The sequence below is a fragment of the Notolepis coatsorum genome (genome assembly GCF_963971535.1).
Source record: "Notolepis coatsorum genome assembly, chromosome: 2".
NCBI classification, from domain to species: domain Eukaryota; kingdom Metazoa; phylum Chordata; class Actinopteri; order Aulopiformes; family Paralepididae; genus Notolepis; species Notolepis coatsorum.
Window position 1 is genome coordinate 216627569 of NC_140166.1, and position 12977 is coordinate 216640545.

The 12977-nt window shown below is 41.5% G+C and overlaps 1 protein-coding gene across 1 annotated transcript in view; it reads left to right on the forward strand.

Moving 5' to 3' along the window:
• LOC311223755 (uncharacterized protein) overlaps window positions 1-11617 on the forward strand; it is a gene marked incomplete at its 3' end in the record, with an annotated part of 34537 nt that extends 22920 nt beyond the window's left edge. Inside the window, exons 4-5 of the mRNA XM_084308524.1 lie at window positions 3648-4086; window positions 11566-11617. Coding sequence (XP_084164650.1) covers window positions 3648-4086; window positions 11566-11617 — 491 coding nt within the window. The remainder of the gene's footprint in view (window positions 1-3647; window positions 4087-11565) is intronic.
• Between the last annotated feature and the right edge of the window lie 1360 nt (window positions 11618-12977).

Consider the following 12977-nt stretch of genomic DNA (forward strand, 5'->3'; position numbering starts at 1 on the left):
AGAGAAGAAAAGGAATACTCTTACCCTTTGTTTACGTTGGCTGCCTCCTCCACTGAATCCTCCCAAGGCACGGTCAATTCTATAAAATAAACGAACCACGAGACCATAATACTAGCTCAGGCCTCAAGTTAGTGCTAATTATCTCTCCTGGAACAACAAAAGTTTGTCTTTGAAGTTGTGTTACAAATGGAACGGTCTTTCCCCGCCGAACACAAGTTACTTAACGTTACACAGGTCGCGCTATGCAGATGCTTAGCTTGCTAACGTTAAGATAGCAGTGTAACTTAAGTTACACTATGCATGCTTGATGAAAGCAGAGCAGAGCTCTCTGTCTGTCTGCGTTCGCACCTCTCAAGCACCCTGTAACACGCAGCGGGCCCCGCTTCCCTCCCTCCTTGCATTCCACCCAAAAACTGAATTTCAGTCCAGTTTCTGAACTATTAACAGCGGAGCTGTTTTGTAATCTTCACTCATCTCGCACACTGCAAGTAAATGATTTTTCCGGTTCGCGCACACACATATTATTAGGGGCAAATACGAGGGAAATGCTCGCACTGTAGAGCATATATATAATTATATAATTAGTAAACTGTCGGGGGCTTTTCTTGCCCCCCTTAACTGATTTTCGAGGGCATTTGGTAAATTTTCGAGGGCATTTTTGCCCCAAGCCCCCGTTAATTTCGAACCCTGCTATAACGGGTCTGTTTGCTAAGTAGATAAACAGATAAATAAGTGGGAAGCAGACCTAGGATGGATTTGTAAATGAAAGTATGCCAGTGCAAGGTTCTGCCCATGGAGATAGATGACCAATTAACTAAGGAATACAGCAAACAGTGATGTGTAAGGGGTTTACAGCCAGTAATAAATCTCAGCGCGCCATGATAAACAGCATCCAGCAGATGGAGACAATTAGCAGACTTGATATAATTTAACTTCTTTAGTAACCTTTTTGTACAAGGCACTGTCCTGGTCACTAATGTCATCCATGTAAGCCCTAATTGGTGGGAGGTGTAGCCCGCCATGCCATCTCTCCCCACCTACCACCCATTTTGAGGCTCTAATTATTACTTCCATTGTGAATGCTAGTGGGGAAATAGTACACTCTGCCATAATGCTTATTAGGGATGCACCGAATGGGAAATTCTTGGCCGAAACCGATACCGAAAATAGAAAACAGTTCGGCCGAAAACCGAATGCCGAAAGGCCGAAAATGATTCATAGAATAGAATATTTGTTTACCAATGTTGTGGAACATTATGATTATGGAAAAATATATGATTATGGCAAAACTTAACTTAAATAATAAATAATCACTATTATGGGTCCATAAAACATTTATTCAGCACTTCTGAATGCATACAGTACATTCATTCCATCTTTTCTCTGGCTGCCGCAGCGGACATCTGTGCTCTACTGAGCGCACCTTTCTAGTCCCGAGATGAATGTGCTCTCTTGACTCGGCACAGTAGACGCGCGACAGACAGACAGCGTCAATGTGAGAAACACAATCCCCCCCCCCTCTCGCTCTGAATAATATGCATATTAGATCACTCAGTGATTAACCGCGACGGGCATATAGTAAATAAGGATATAAAAGCATGTTAAAGACGCATTTATTGGACGCATTGCGCGCAGAGTTTACATAGAAACAGCGCGACTCCCGACAGCGCGACATCATCACAACAACATGCGTTAGGTTACAGGTTGTTTCTGTTTCGGTGATATATTTTCGGTGAAAAAACTCTTTCGGCCGAAAGCCGAAAGGCCATTTTTTGCCATTTTCGGCCGAAAACTTTCTGTGGCCAAAATTTCGGTGCATCCCTAATGCTTATCTCTAGTCTCTGCCTCTGTAAAATCTGTAGTACTAGAACTCATTAGAATATCTTGAAAATATGCTTTCACCAAGTTTACAATCACCCCTGGCACTCTAAAGAAATCAAAGGCACTCCAAATAAGGCTTTGCGGTACTAAACATAATGACCTAACATCACATCAGGTTCTCTGTCATACTATGGTGCAGCTTCCTAGAACAGATGTTCTAATCGAGATGCCATGCACTCTTGACCTTTTTCAACACATGTCCTATAGCTTGACTTGGACCTTGTGGTAAAGAACGTTTGTAAAATGACATAATTATAGGTTCAATATTTCTGATTGATGCCGATATGTACTGTCTACTATGGAGCCTTATTGACCTTACTCAGTACATATGGCAATTTTTTAAGCTCTGTAAAATATACATTCATGCCACTGCATCTCAGTACACATCTACTGCAAATTTCTTGTACTTGCACAGAAAAGCACATAACTGGCTTTCTGCTGTTTGAAATTACTACTACTATAATATTTACTCAGTACTTAATTGTACTTTACTTTAATTGTACTGAGTAATTGTACTAACTGTAAGGCCAATGTGGCCCCATGCAGGTGATTGATTGATTGAACATTTTATTAACAGATTGCAGAATGGGTACAATACAGTACGGCTCAATACACAGAATTGTTAAGGGGATGTAGACCAGAGAAATACTTTCGTTTTGTTTACATCAGGGTCCCCCATTTTCAATTCATAATGAATTGTAAGTAAGGGTGCAATTAGCACCGTGCAATCCATTCTTTGTGGATCCCGCCCTAAGTGTATTTTGAAGGTGGACACGATGGTCATGTCAGTTTAACTATCGGACACGGAGAACTACGTTACGGGAACCAGGGTGGTATCCGCTCCTCATTCTATAACTATATAGATAGTTATTCATATTTATTATTGTTATATTGTAGAAATCTGTGCATTGAAATGTCTGTAAAGTCTCGACAATAGGGGTGTAACGATGCAACCTCACAACGATTAAATTCGATTACGATTCTTCAGGCAACGATTCAATGCATCATGAAATCTCTTCATTTGACCATGATTCGATTCGATTAATTTTCTATCAGTTAATTCCCCAAAAAAATTTGAATACACAAATGTGGCTGGGGGAACTGATTCACTCAGCATGAATGGACTATAGGTCAATAAAAACAATACACACACACACAAAAAAGATTTGTATTAAAAAAATAATAATAATTAATTATCGATTCTAACATTTTCAAATCGATGCAGTTGAATCGTCACATTAGGATCGATGCATCGTTACACCCCTACTCGACGACGTTGAAAATGAGGGTGACCTCAATTGTCTTTTCGAGAATAAATAAAGGTTTGATGATTCATCCTTTTGCAAAACAGCCACACATTTCATATTTAGGCTATTTACCCTTCTTGTAAGTAATTCATTAGATGATAGACTTTTGAAACAAAATGGGCTGAAACATGGGCCAATTTAAATGAGTAGGAGAGGCGTGAGAATGTTTTTTAAAGATTGGTAAGTCTCGTGTCCCCAGCTCTGGTTGTCGGTGCTCAGCGCTGCTTAAAATATTAAGTTGATCTTCATGTTGACCAACCATCTTCTATATTTTGAAGAGAAACCAAGGATAACCACTCAAGGCCATTTAGATTACATTTGAGCAAATCCGTTTTCCTGACTGGATTATGTTTGACCAACACTGCTAACATCTTTCTATGATGCAGGTTCAGGTTGATTTGTCTGCTAATTCTAAACTTGTGTTGTTAAGAAGTCTGTGTTCTCTGTTCTTCCCTCCAGACCACCCACAGCTCTCTGTCTGTAAAGAGGAGGTTCCCCCTGAGCAGCAGGAGAGGAGCCTCAGTCTGGACCAGGAGGAGCCAGAGCCCTCACAGATTAAAGAGGAACAGGAGGGAACCTGGACCAGTCAGGAGGGAGAGCAGCTTCAAGGCCTGGAGGAGGCTGATACCAAAGACTCCATATTCACTATAAGCTGTGTGAGAAGCCTCCATGATCAACAGCAGGGTCAGTCCCCACATCTTAACCAGACTGTAGGAAGCAGAGAGGGGGAGTCTCTACCCAGCACCTCCACTGAACAGATGGAAACAGGAGCTGATGGAGAGGACTGTGGAGCATCAGAACCAAGCAGTGACCGTCAGTCCCTCTCTTCAGACCGCTCTGTAGCTGAGTGTGGAGACACTGACGGGGATGAGGATAGGATGGAGAGTGGACGACCGCAGTCAGGTTTAAAAACAACAAAACCACAGAGTGTGAAAAGACAGAGTTCTGGTATCAGTTCTAAAGGCAAGAGATCCATGGAGTCATCCCATCTGAAATCAGCCAGTAGGGATGCTGCTTGCTGTAAAGTGTGTGGAAAGACTTTCACCTATTATGCCAGTTTTATGAAACATGTTAAAACACATGCTGAAGATGCACCATGTGTCTGTGGTGTGTGTGGAAAACATGTTGAGTCCACAGAGAGTTTGGTGGATCACTTGAATTCCCACAAAACCAAAGAAAACATTTGCAGTATTTGCCACAAAGGATTCACATCCAATTATCATCTTTCTATGCACATGGGACTCCACACAGGAGAGAAACCACATGGCTGTATTGACTGTGGTAAAAGATTCACATCCAATTCTCATCTTTCTATGCACATGAGGACTCATACTGCAGAGAGACCATACAGCTGCAGTGTTTGTGGCAACGGGTTTACTCAAACCTCAGACTTAAAGGTGCACATGAGAATTCACACTGGAGAGAGACCATACAGCTGCAGTGTTTGTGGGAAAGGGTTTACTCACTCCTCAAATTTAAAGGTGCACATGAAGTCTCATACTGGAGAGAGACCATGCAGCTGCAGTGTTTGTGGGAAAGGGTGTACTCAAACCTCAGATTTAAAGGTGCACATGAGGACTCATACTGGAGAGAGACCATACACCTGCAGTGTTTGTGGGAAAGGGTTTACTCAAAGCTCAGACTTAAAGGTGCACATGAGGACTCATACTGCAGAGAGACCATACAGCTGCAGTGTTTGTGGGAAAGGGTTTATTCACTCCTCAACCTTAAAGGTGCACATGAGGACTCATACTGGAGAGAGACCATACAGCTGCAGTGTTTGTGGGAACGGGTTTACTCAAACCTCAGAATTAAAGGTGCACATGAGGACTCATACTGGAGAGAGACCATACAGCTGCAGTGTTTGTGGGAAAGGGTTTACTCAAACCTCAACCTTAAAGGTGCACATGAAGACTCATACCGGAGTGAGACCACACAGCTGCAGTGTTTGTGGGAAAGAGTTTACTCACTCCTCAACCTTAAAGGTGCACATGAAGACTCATACCGGAGTGAGACCACACAGCTGCAGTGTTTGTGGGAAAATGTTTATTCAAGCCTCACACTTAAAGGTGCACATGAAGATTCATACTGGAGAGAGACCATACAGCTGCAGTGTTTGTGGGAAAGGGTTTACTCAAACCTCAGACTTAAAGATGCACATGAGGACTCATACTGGAGAGAGACCATACAACTGCAGTGTTTGTGGGAAAATGTTTATTCAAGCCTCACGCTTAAAGGTGCACGTGAAGATTCATACTGGAGAGAAACCATACAGCTGCAGTGTTTGTGGGAAAGGGTTTACTCAAACCTCAGACTTAAAGGTGCACATGAGGACTCATACTGGAGTGAGACCATACAGCTGCATTGTTTGTGGGAAAGGGTTTACTCGCTCCTCAACCTTAAAGGTGCACATGCAGACTCATACCGGAGTGAGACCACACAGCTGCAGTGTTTGTGGGAAAGGGTTTACTCAAACCTCAGACTTAAAGGTGCACATGAGGACTCATACTGGAGAGAGACCATACAACTGCAGTGTTTGTGGGAAAGGGTTTACTCAAACCTCACACTTAAAGGTGCACATGAAGATTCATACTGGAGAGAGACCATAGAGTGGTTCATGTCGGCTAAGAATACACAATGAGTTGGATCAGAAGTTACATATGACAGGTCATGAATACGAATATGTTTAAACAGTCACTATATTCACTCAGTGAGTTGACTTGTAGTGAATCAAATAGTAAAATGAAACCCCAGACCCACGTTGAGAACCCACTGGTAGAGGCTACTTGACGCTCATAGTCGCCCATGTTTGATTTATGCTAATTATTATTATTATTAGAGGAAGTCACAAGTTCTCTTTAATTTTCTACATCTCTGCAGTTTTAACATGTCTTGCTGTAGTTTGTGGGAACAATACAGTATTTGTGTGTATTTGAATTGTCTTTTAACCCCCCTCTGTGATTGTGTTGTTGACATCTCTCTTTCTTTCTTCCTCACTAGCTGGTATACCCCCAAAATATGGATGAAAATAACATCCGAAGGGGAAGAAACTGTACATTGGAGGGGGTTGGGTGATCAGATTGTTTAGCTCAAGTTCAAGTTCTTTAATAGTTGTCATACAGAAGTACAGAATACTTTCATACAAAATGCTTCTTACTGTTACGCTCCAGAGACTGTGCTAGACAAGATAGTATCAAATAACATAATAACATAATATAGCATGAATTTAGAAGAAGAAAATGAGGTCACAGTGTTCGGTATAGACATATGTACAATGTTCTGAGTTACCATATAATATACAATACACAATACTATGCAGTGTACTAATGTACAGTACTATCAGTTTGAGGAAATGATAATAAACATTATATTTTCCAAACGATCAACTGAATATTGCAACTTTGCGCTATCGGCTTGACCAAGGTAGTTTAATAACAAAGCCAACAAAGTTATTTCACGTCTTTACATTACGTCACGCCCAATTGGTGAGCATTTGTTTTCTGGACGATGGTATTTTCACCCAACCTCATACTATGCGGTTGAGCACACAGAGTTTGGGTGTAGCAGCTAGCTTCCCCCTAGCTCCTGTGTGTCTCCTCTGCACTTCCAACCAGCCTACAAGTCAGCATGTTCAGCATGTTTTTGTTAGCCAGGAGTTTAGGGTCTTTCTTTCTGTTTGTGTAGTTCATCTTAGCTTGTTTAGCTTTAGTTTTTTTTTATTGTTAATTATTTTGCTGTTTGCTCACCCTGAAATCCTAAATAAACCTTCTGAAGGGCTTCAACACCCTTGTTTGTGGTTCTTGGGAGCTGGGCAGAGGGGAGTCACATTTTCATGTTGCCTAAGCCAGTTCGTAACACATGACACAGCAGTAGTTTTAACATGACAGCAGTTGTTTTAACATGACAGCAGTAGTTATAACATGACAGCAGTAGTTATAACATGCCAGCAGTAGTTATAACATGAAAGCAGTAGTTATAACATGCCAGCAGTAGTTATAACATGAAAGCAGTAGTTATAACATGAAAGCAGTAGTTATAACATGCCAGCAGTAGTTATAACATGACAGCAGTAGTTATAACAAACATGACAGCAGTAGTTTTAACATGACAGCAGTAGTTATAACATGCCAGCAGTAGTTTTAACATGACAGCAGTAGTTTTAACATGACAGCAGTAGTTATAACATGACAGCAGTAGTTTTAACATGACAGCAGTAGTTTTAACATGACAGCAGTAGTTATAACATAGCAGTAGTTATAACATGACAGCAGTAGTTATAACATGACAGCAGTAGTTATAACATGACAGCAGTAGTTATAACATGACAGCAGTAGTTATAACATGCCAGCAGTAGTTAAGTAGTTATAACATGACAGCAGTAGTTATAACATGCCAGCAGTAGTTAAGTAGTTATAACATGACAGCAGTAGTTTTAACATGACAGCAGTAGTTATAACATGACTCATTTGTGTAAAACACATTGGTAATTGTTGCAGCAATACAGTGTATGCTGCAAGTAGTTATAACATGACAAAGCAGCAGCTACTGTGGTCTTACAGCTACTAGGGGATTTCTCCCTCCACTTGTGGTCTCATTAAACTTCAACAGTATCGGAGGCAGTGAGCTTAGACCCTCAGCATCACTGTTCCCACAGTCTGATTGGGATGGTGTTTGTTTGGGTGAGAGTTTCGTGATGAACTGCAGACAAAGCCTTTATTTTGCAGTTTTTCATACACAAAGCACATTCAGTTTGCACCTTCTCTGTGTTGTGTGTTGTGTGACTTACTGAGTGTATCCTACACTACCGTGTGGAACAGTGTGTGTTACTGAGTGTATCCTACACTACTGTGTAGAACAGTGTGTGTTACTGAGTGTATCCTACACTACTGTGTAGAACAGTGTGTGTTACTGAGTGTATCCTACACTACCGTGTGGAACAGTGTGTGTTACTGAGTGTATCCTACACTACTGTGTAGAACAGTGTGTGTTACTGAGTGTATCCTACACTACTGTGTAGAACAGTGTGTGTTACTGAGTGTATCCTACACTACTGTGTAGAACAGTGTGTGTTACTGAGTGTATCCTACACTACTGTGTAGAACAGTGTGTGTTACTGAGTGTATCCTACACTACTGTGTAGAACAGTGTGTGTTACTGAGTGTATCCTACACTACTGTGTAGAACAGTGTGTGTTACTGAGTGTATCCTACACTACTGTGTGGAACAGTGTGTGTTACTGAGTGTATCCTACACTACTGTGTGGAACATTGTGTGTTACTGAGTGTATCCTACACTACTGTGTAGAACAGTGTGTGTTACTGAGTGTATCCTACACTACTGTGTAGAACAGTGTGTGTTACTGAGTGTATCCTACACTACTGTGTAGAACAGTGTGTGTTACTGAGTGTATCCTACACTACTGCCCGCGTCCACCTCTTGTTTGATGTGGTCGTTCAAATAGAGAAGGCATGTGTCAGTGGAGTGGGATGTGCTGCAGCCAGATTGGAATTCGTAGATTAGATTTCTTTCTGCCAGGTACTTTTCGACCTGTTCGTAGACTATTTTCTCCATGACTTTCGAGATGGAGGTAAGAATAGAAACATTTGGCTGGTAGATTTAAAAAACGACCAGCCAGGCAGAATTTTTACTAGCCAAAAATTATAAATAGCTTTTTAGTATATCGCCATGTGTTATTATTACTATAATACTCTCATATGCTATTTTTAATTAATATCATAAACAACATAAGGAATATTAGCATAATTTTGAGTGGACTGAAGGAATGAGTCAGTGTTAATAGTTTTAAATGCAAATAATTTATTGAAACATAGAAGTGGGGTCGGGACACATCATATTATGTTATGATGAATTGAAAATGGGGGACCCTGATGTAAACAAGACAAGTCTTTCTCTGGTCTGCATCCCCTTAACAATTGTATGTATTGAGCTGTACTGTACTGTACCCATTCTGCAATCTGTTAATAAACTTTTCAATCAATCACACACACTGTTTCAACTCACCACCCCCGCATCATATTGTAGTCTAGTCTGTCTTCAAACTTCCACTCCTCTCGAAACTTTTTTATATTTGAATATCAACATTATATGTCCATCCTCAGTAATCCTCAGTTTACTATAATATACTCCTGACTGACTTCATCGTCTTTCCAAACGCACGCACCCCCCCCCCCCCCCCCCATTTCCCTTTCCTCAGTCCACACTGTTCTCTATGGCTCTGCTCTGCCTCTGATAACGTAACGTTAATTTCGGGCGATGTGGGCATAAAGGAATGGCGACGGTGCAAAGCATGTTAGATGCACTTGACCCGTTGTGAGAAAAAAGTTGAAGTCTGTTGAAGTCCGAACATTTAAATCTCTCTGGTCATAATGTCCGGTGAAAATAATTCCCTCTAAGTACAATTTGATTATTTGAATTGTATTAAAATAGGCTAAAATTAAATAGCCTATGCGATGAACGAAACAATCATTATATTTGTTTCATCGTTGCTTCACCAAGTAGGTCTAATAATGACAACGATGTTGTCAGCGGGAGCTTGGTGCTGGATTTTGCGAGAAGCATCCAGCTGCAGAGCCACAGAACCCACCAGCGGACGTGTAGCTTAATCCCAGCGGAAGAGTGCCAGAACGCTTCCGCATTCTTCGCCGCACGCCAGTACGGTAATGCGCATTTCCTTTTCATTCGCCCAGGTGCTCGCGAGGTGCCCGCGAGGTGCTCGCGCGCGCATGCGCATGAGATCCCCGCTTGGTTCGACACATTAACACGCTTTGGTTCATATTAATCATGCTTTGGTTCATAATTAACACGCTTTGGTTCATATTAATCACATACACGCGATGGACGCAGCAGGCGATCACTGCTACTGTTATTCAGCCGCGCCGAGGTACATGATTGATTGATTGATAACTACTGAAAGATGGTAAGTTAGAGTGTTGTGTTCAGTCAGACAGTAGACAAGTAGAGGTTAAGTGCTTTATTATCTAAACATGGTAAGTTAGAGTGTTGTGTTCACTCATAGTTAAATACAGTAGAGGTTGAGTACTTCATTATCTAAACATGGTAAGTTAGAGTGCTGTGTTCACTCATAGTTAAATACAGTAGAGGTTGAGTACTTCATTATCTAAAGATGGTAAGTTAGAGTGTTGTGTTCAGTCAGACAGTAGACAAGTAGAGGTTGAGTGCTTTATTATCTAAACATGGTAAGTTAGAGTGTTGTGTTCACTCATAGTTAAATACAGTAGAGGTTGAGTACTTCATTATCTAAACATGGTAAGTTAGAGTGTTGTGTTCACTCATAGTTAAATACAGTAGAGGTTGAGTACTTCATTATCTAAACATGGTAAGTTAGAGTGTTGTGTTCACTCATAGTTAAATACAGTAGAGGTTGAGTACTTCATTATCTAAACATGGTAAGTTAGAGTGTTGTGTTCACTCATAGTTAAAGACAGCCGAGGTTGAGTAGTTTCTTCTGATATCACTTTCAAACTCCAAGTGATTTAGATCCAAAACATTTTCTAACACAGATTCATAATGGTTCTTCAGTGCAAGGGTTCAATTTACAATCAATAATCCATTGTAGGAAAATCCAGAACACTGTTTAGTCTGTGACGACGCGTCGCGATAATATACATGTATTCCATAATATGTAAAGTACAGTTGACAGCTGCGTTGTGTTAATGTTACAATGTACAGGGAAATAACATTATGTGGTCCTCGTTTGGATAATATGTAAAGTACAGTTGACAGCTTGCGTTGTGTTAATGTTACAATGTACAGGGAAATAACATTATGTGGTCCTCGTTTGGATAATATGTAAAGTACAGTTGACAGCTTGCGTTGTGTTACGTTGCAATGTACGCGGAAATGCTGCGTTGTGTTGCAATGTACTACATGCATTTCCATTTCAGCACCTGGGCGAAGGAAAAGGAAATGCGCATTACCGTACTGGCGTGCGGCGAAGAATGCGGAAGCGTTCTGGCACTCTTCCGCTGGGATTAAGCTACACGCCACCAGCGGTGCCCGCACGGTGCAGTACTCTAATTCAGCCATTAGCAATTCAGCTGTTGGGTGGGGGGCGCTGCTGAGCGGTCCCCAGACCGGAGCTGAAAACACTGCTGCTCTGTGGCTCTGCAGCTGCATGCTTCTCGCAAAATCCAGCACCAAGCTCCCGCTGATGCAGTGGATTTTGTTAGCCGCCAGGTGGCGGGCAGATCTTAATTTCTAGTCGCCAAACATTAAATTTACAAGCCATTGGCGAATGGCCAGACCAGGCTGCAGAAACAAATTAGTGGGGGGGCATAACATTTTCTCGGGGGGGCACAATGGTTTTTCAACACAGGTTCCCTTTTATACGTTTCAGATGGGACAACAGCGCCGTGGCTTGCTTGGTGCTGCCCACGGTGCTGAACTAAACAGCAGAGAGGCAATTGAAAAATCAAATTTCTCCCCATCTTAAGAACATTCACTTATACAAAAACAGACTGAACGGATATATATAACAGACCTGCTGGGGCAGCGAACTGAGAGCAGGGGACACAAACAGGCTGCATAAGATGGTCAGGAAGGCCAGTAGCGTGGTTGGGGTGGAGCTGGACTGTAGCGAGGGTGGCGGAGAGGAGGAACCTTGCTAAGCTCCAGGCCATCAGGGAAAACCCCTCCCACCCACTATACACAGACTTGGCTGACAGGAGGAGCATGTTATAGGCTGAGGCTCACACTACCTAAATGCAGCACTGAACGGCACAGGAAGTCCTTCATTCCGACAGCCATCAGACTATACAATGCATCACTGTGCCTCACTGCATCACTGAGCACAGAGTGACAGTTACCATCTTCCTGGACTCTTACTTTTTAAACAGCACTGTGTAATATTACACCTACTGTAGACTTCAGTATATTTTTACTGTATTTATTTACTGTATCTTTTATTCTATTTCATTTTATTCTATTCTTAGGCCATTTGTTTTGTTATTTGTGACTTGTTCTGTCTAAATGTTTAATGTTGAGTGATTTGCAGTGTCAAATTTCCCTCAGGATAATACATTTCTATTCTATTCTATATCTTTGAAAAGTCTCCATTTATTCAACACTTCTGAATTCACTGACAAACTGAACTGAACTGACAAAAATAAGGTGCATAAAAAAGCAAACAAAATTCCTCCACAGGCTACTCATTAGTAGAGTGGCAAGCAGCGTTTGGGGACAGTGAAATCTTCTTAAAACACTGCCCCTCCACTCATTCCTGAACTTTTTTGTTAAGTCCTTCTCAAATGCCAACTGAATTAAATTGGCCTTGCGTCGATGAAGCATACTAAGGCGATGTTCTGTAAAGACGTTCTTGAGGGTAGAAAACAAATTCTCACAGAGTGCCGTGCTAGCTTCAGTAGTGTTGTTGTTGACATCAGTGCCCACTAGGGCTGTCCCCGACTAAGGATTTAGATAGTCGACTTTGATTGACAAAAAAAAAAAAAAAAAATTTACCAGGGTGGGCACAGGTGACTCAGTGGGCGGGCCGGCCCCCTAATGCCCGCCCATGGCGCCGGGTCTGCGAATGGCGTGTGCTTATTTTGTTCCCTGCTTATAATCATGTAGACATGAACTTATAATAATCATGGGATACACAGGTGTGAGACAACATGGGATTTATAGGGGATTATTATAAATGTACAGGTAATTACAGTACCTCTCACTAAGAGATACTCTGCCTATACATAATTTGAAAATTTTTCTCCAAACTCCTGAGAACTGAAACGTGACATCCACATTTATACA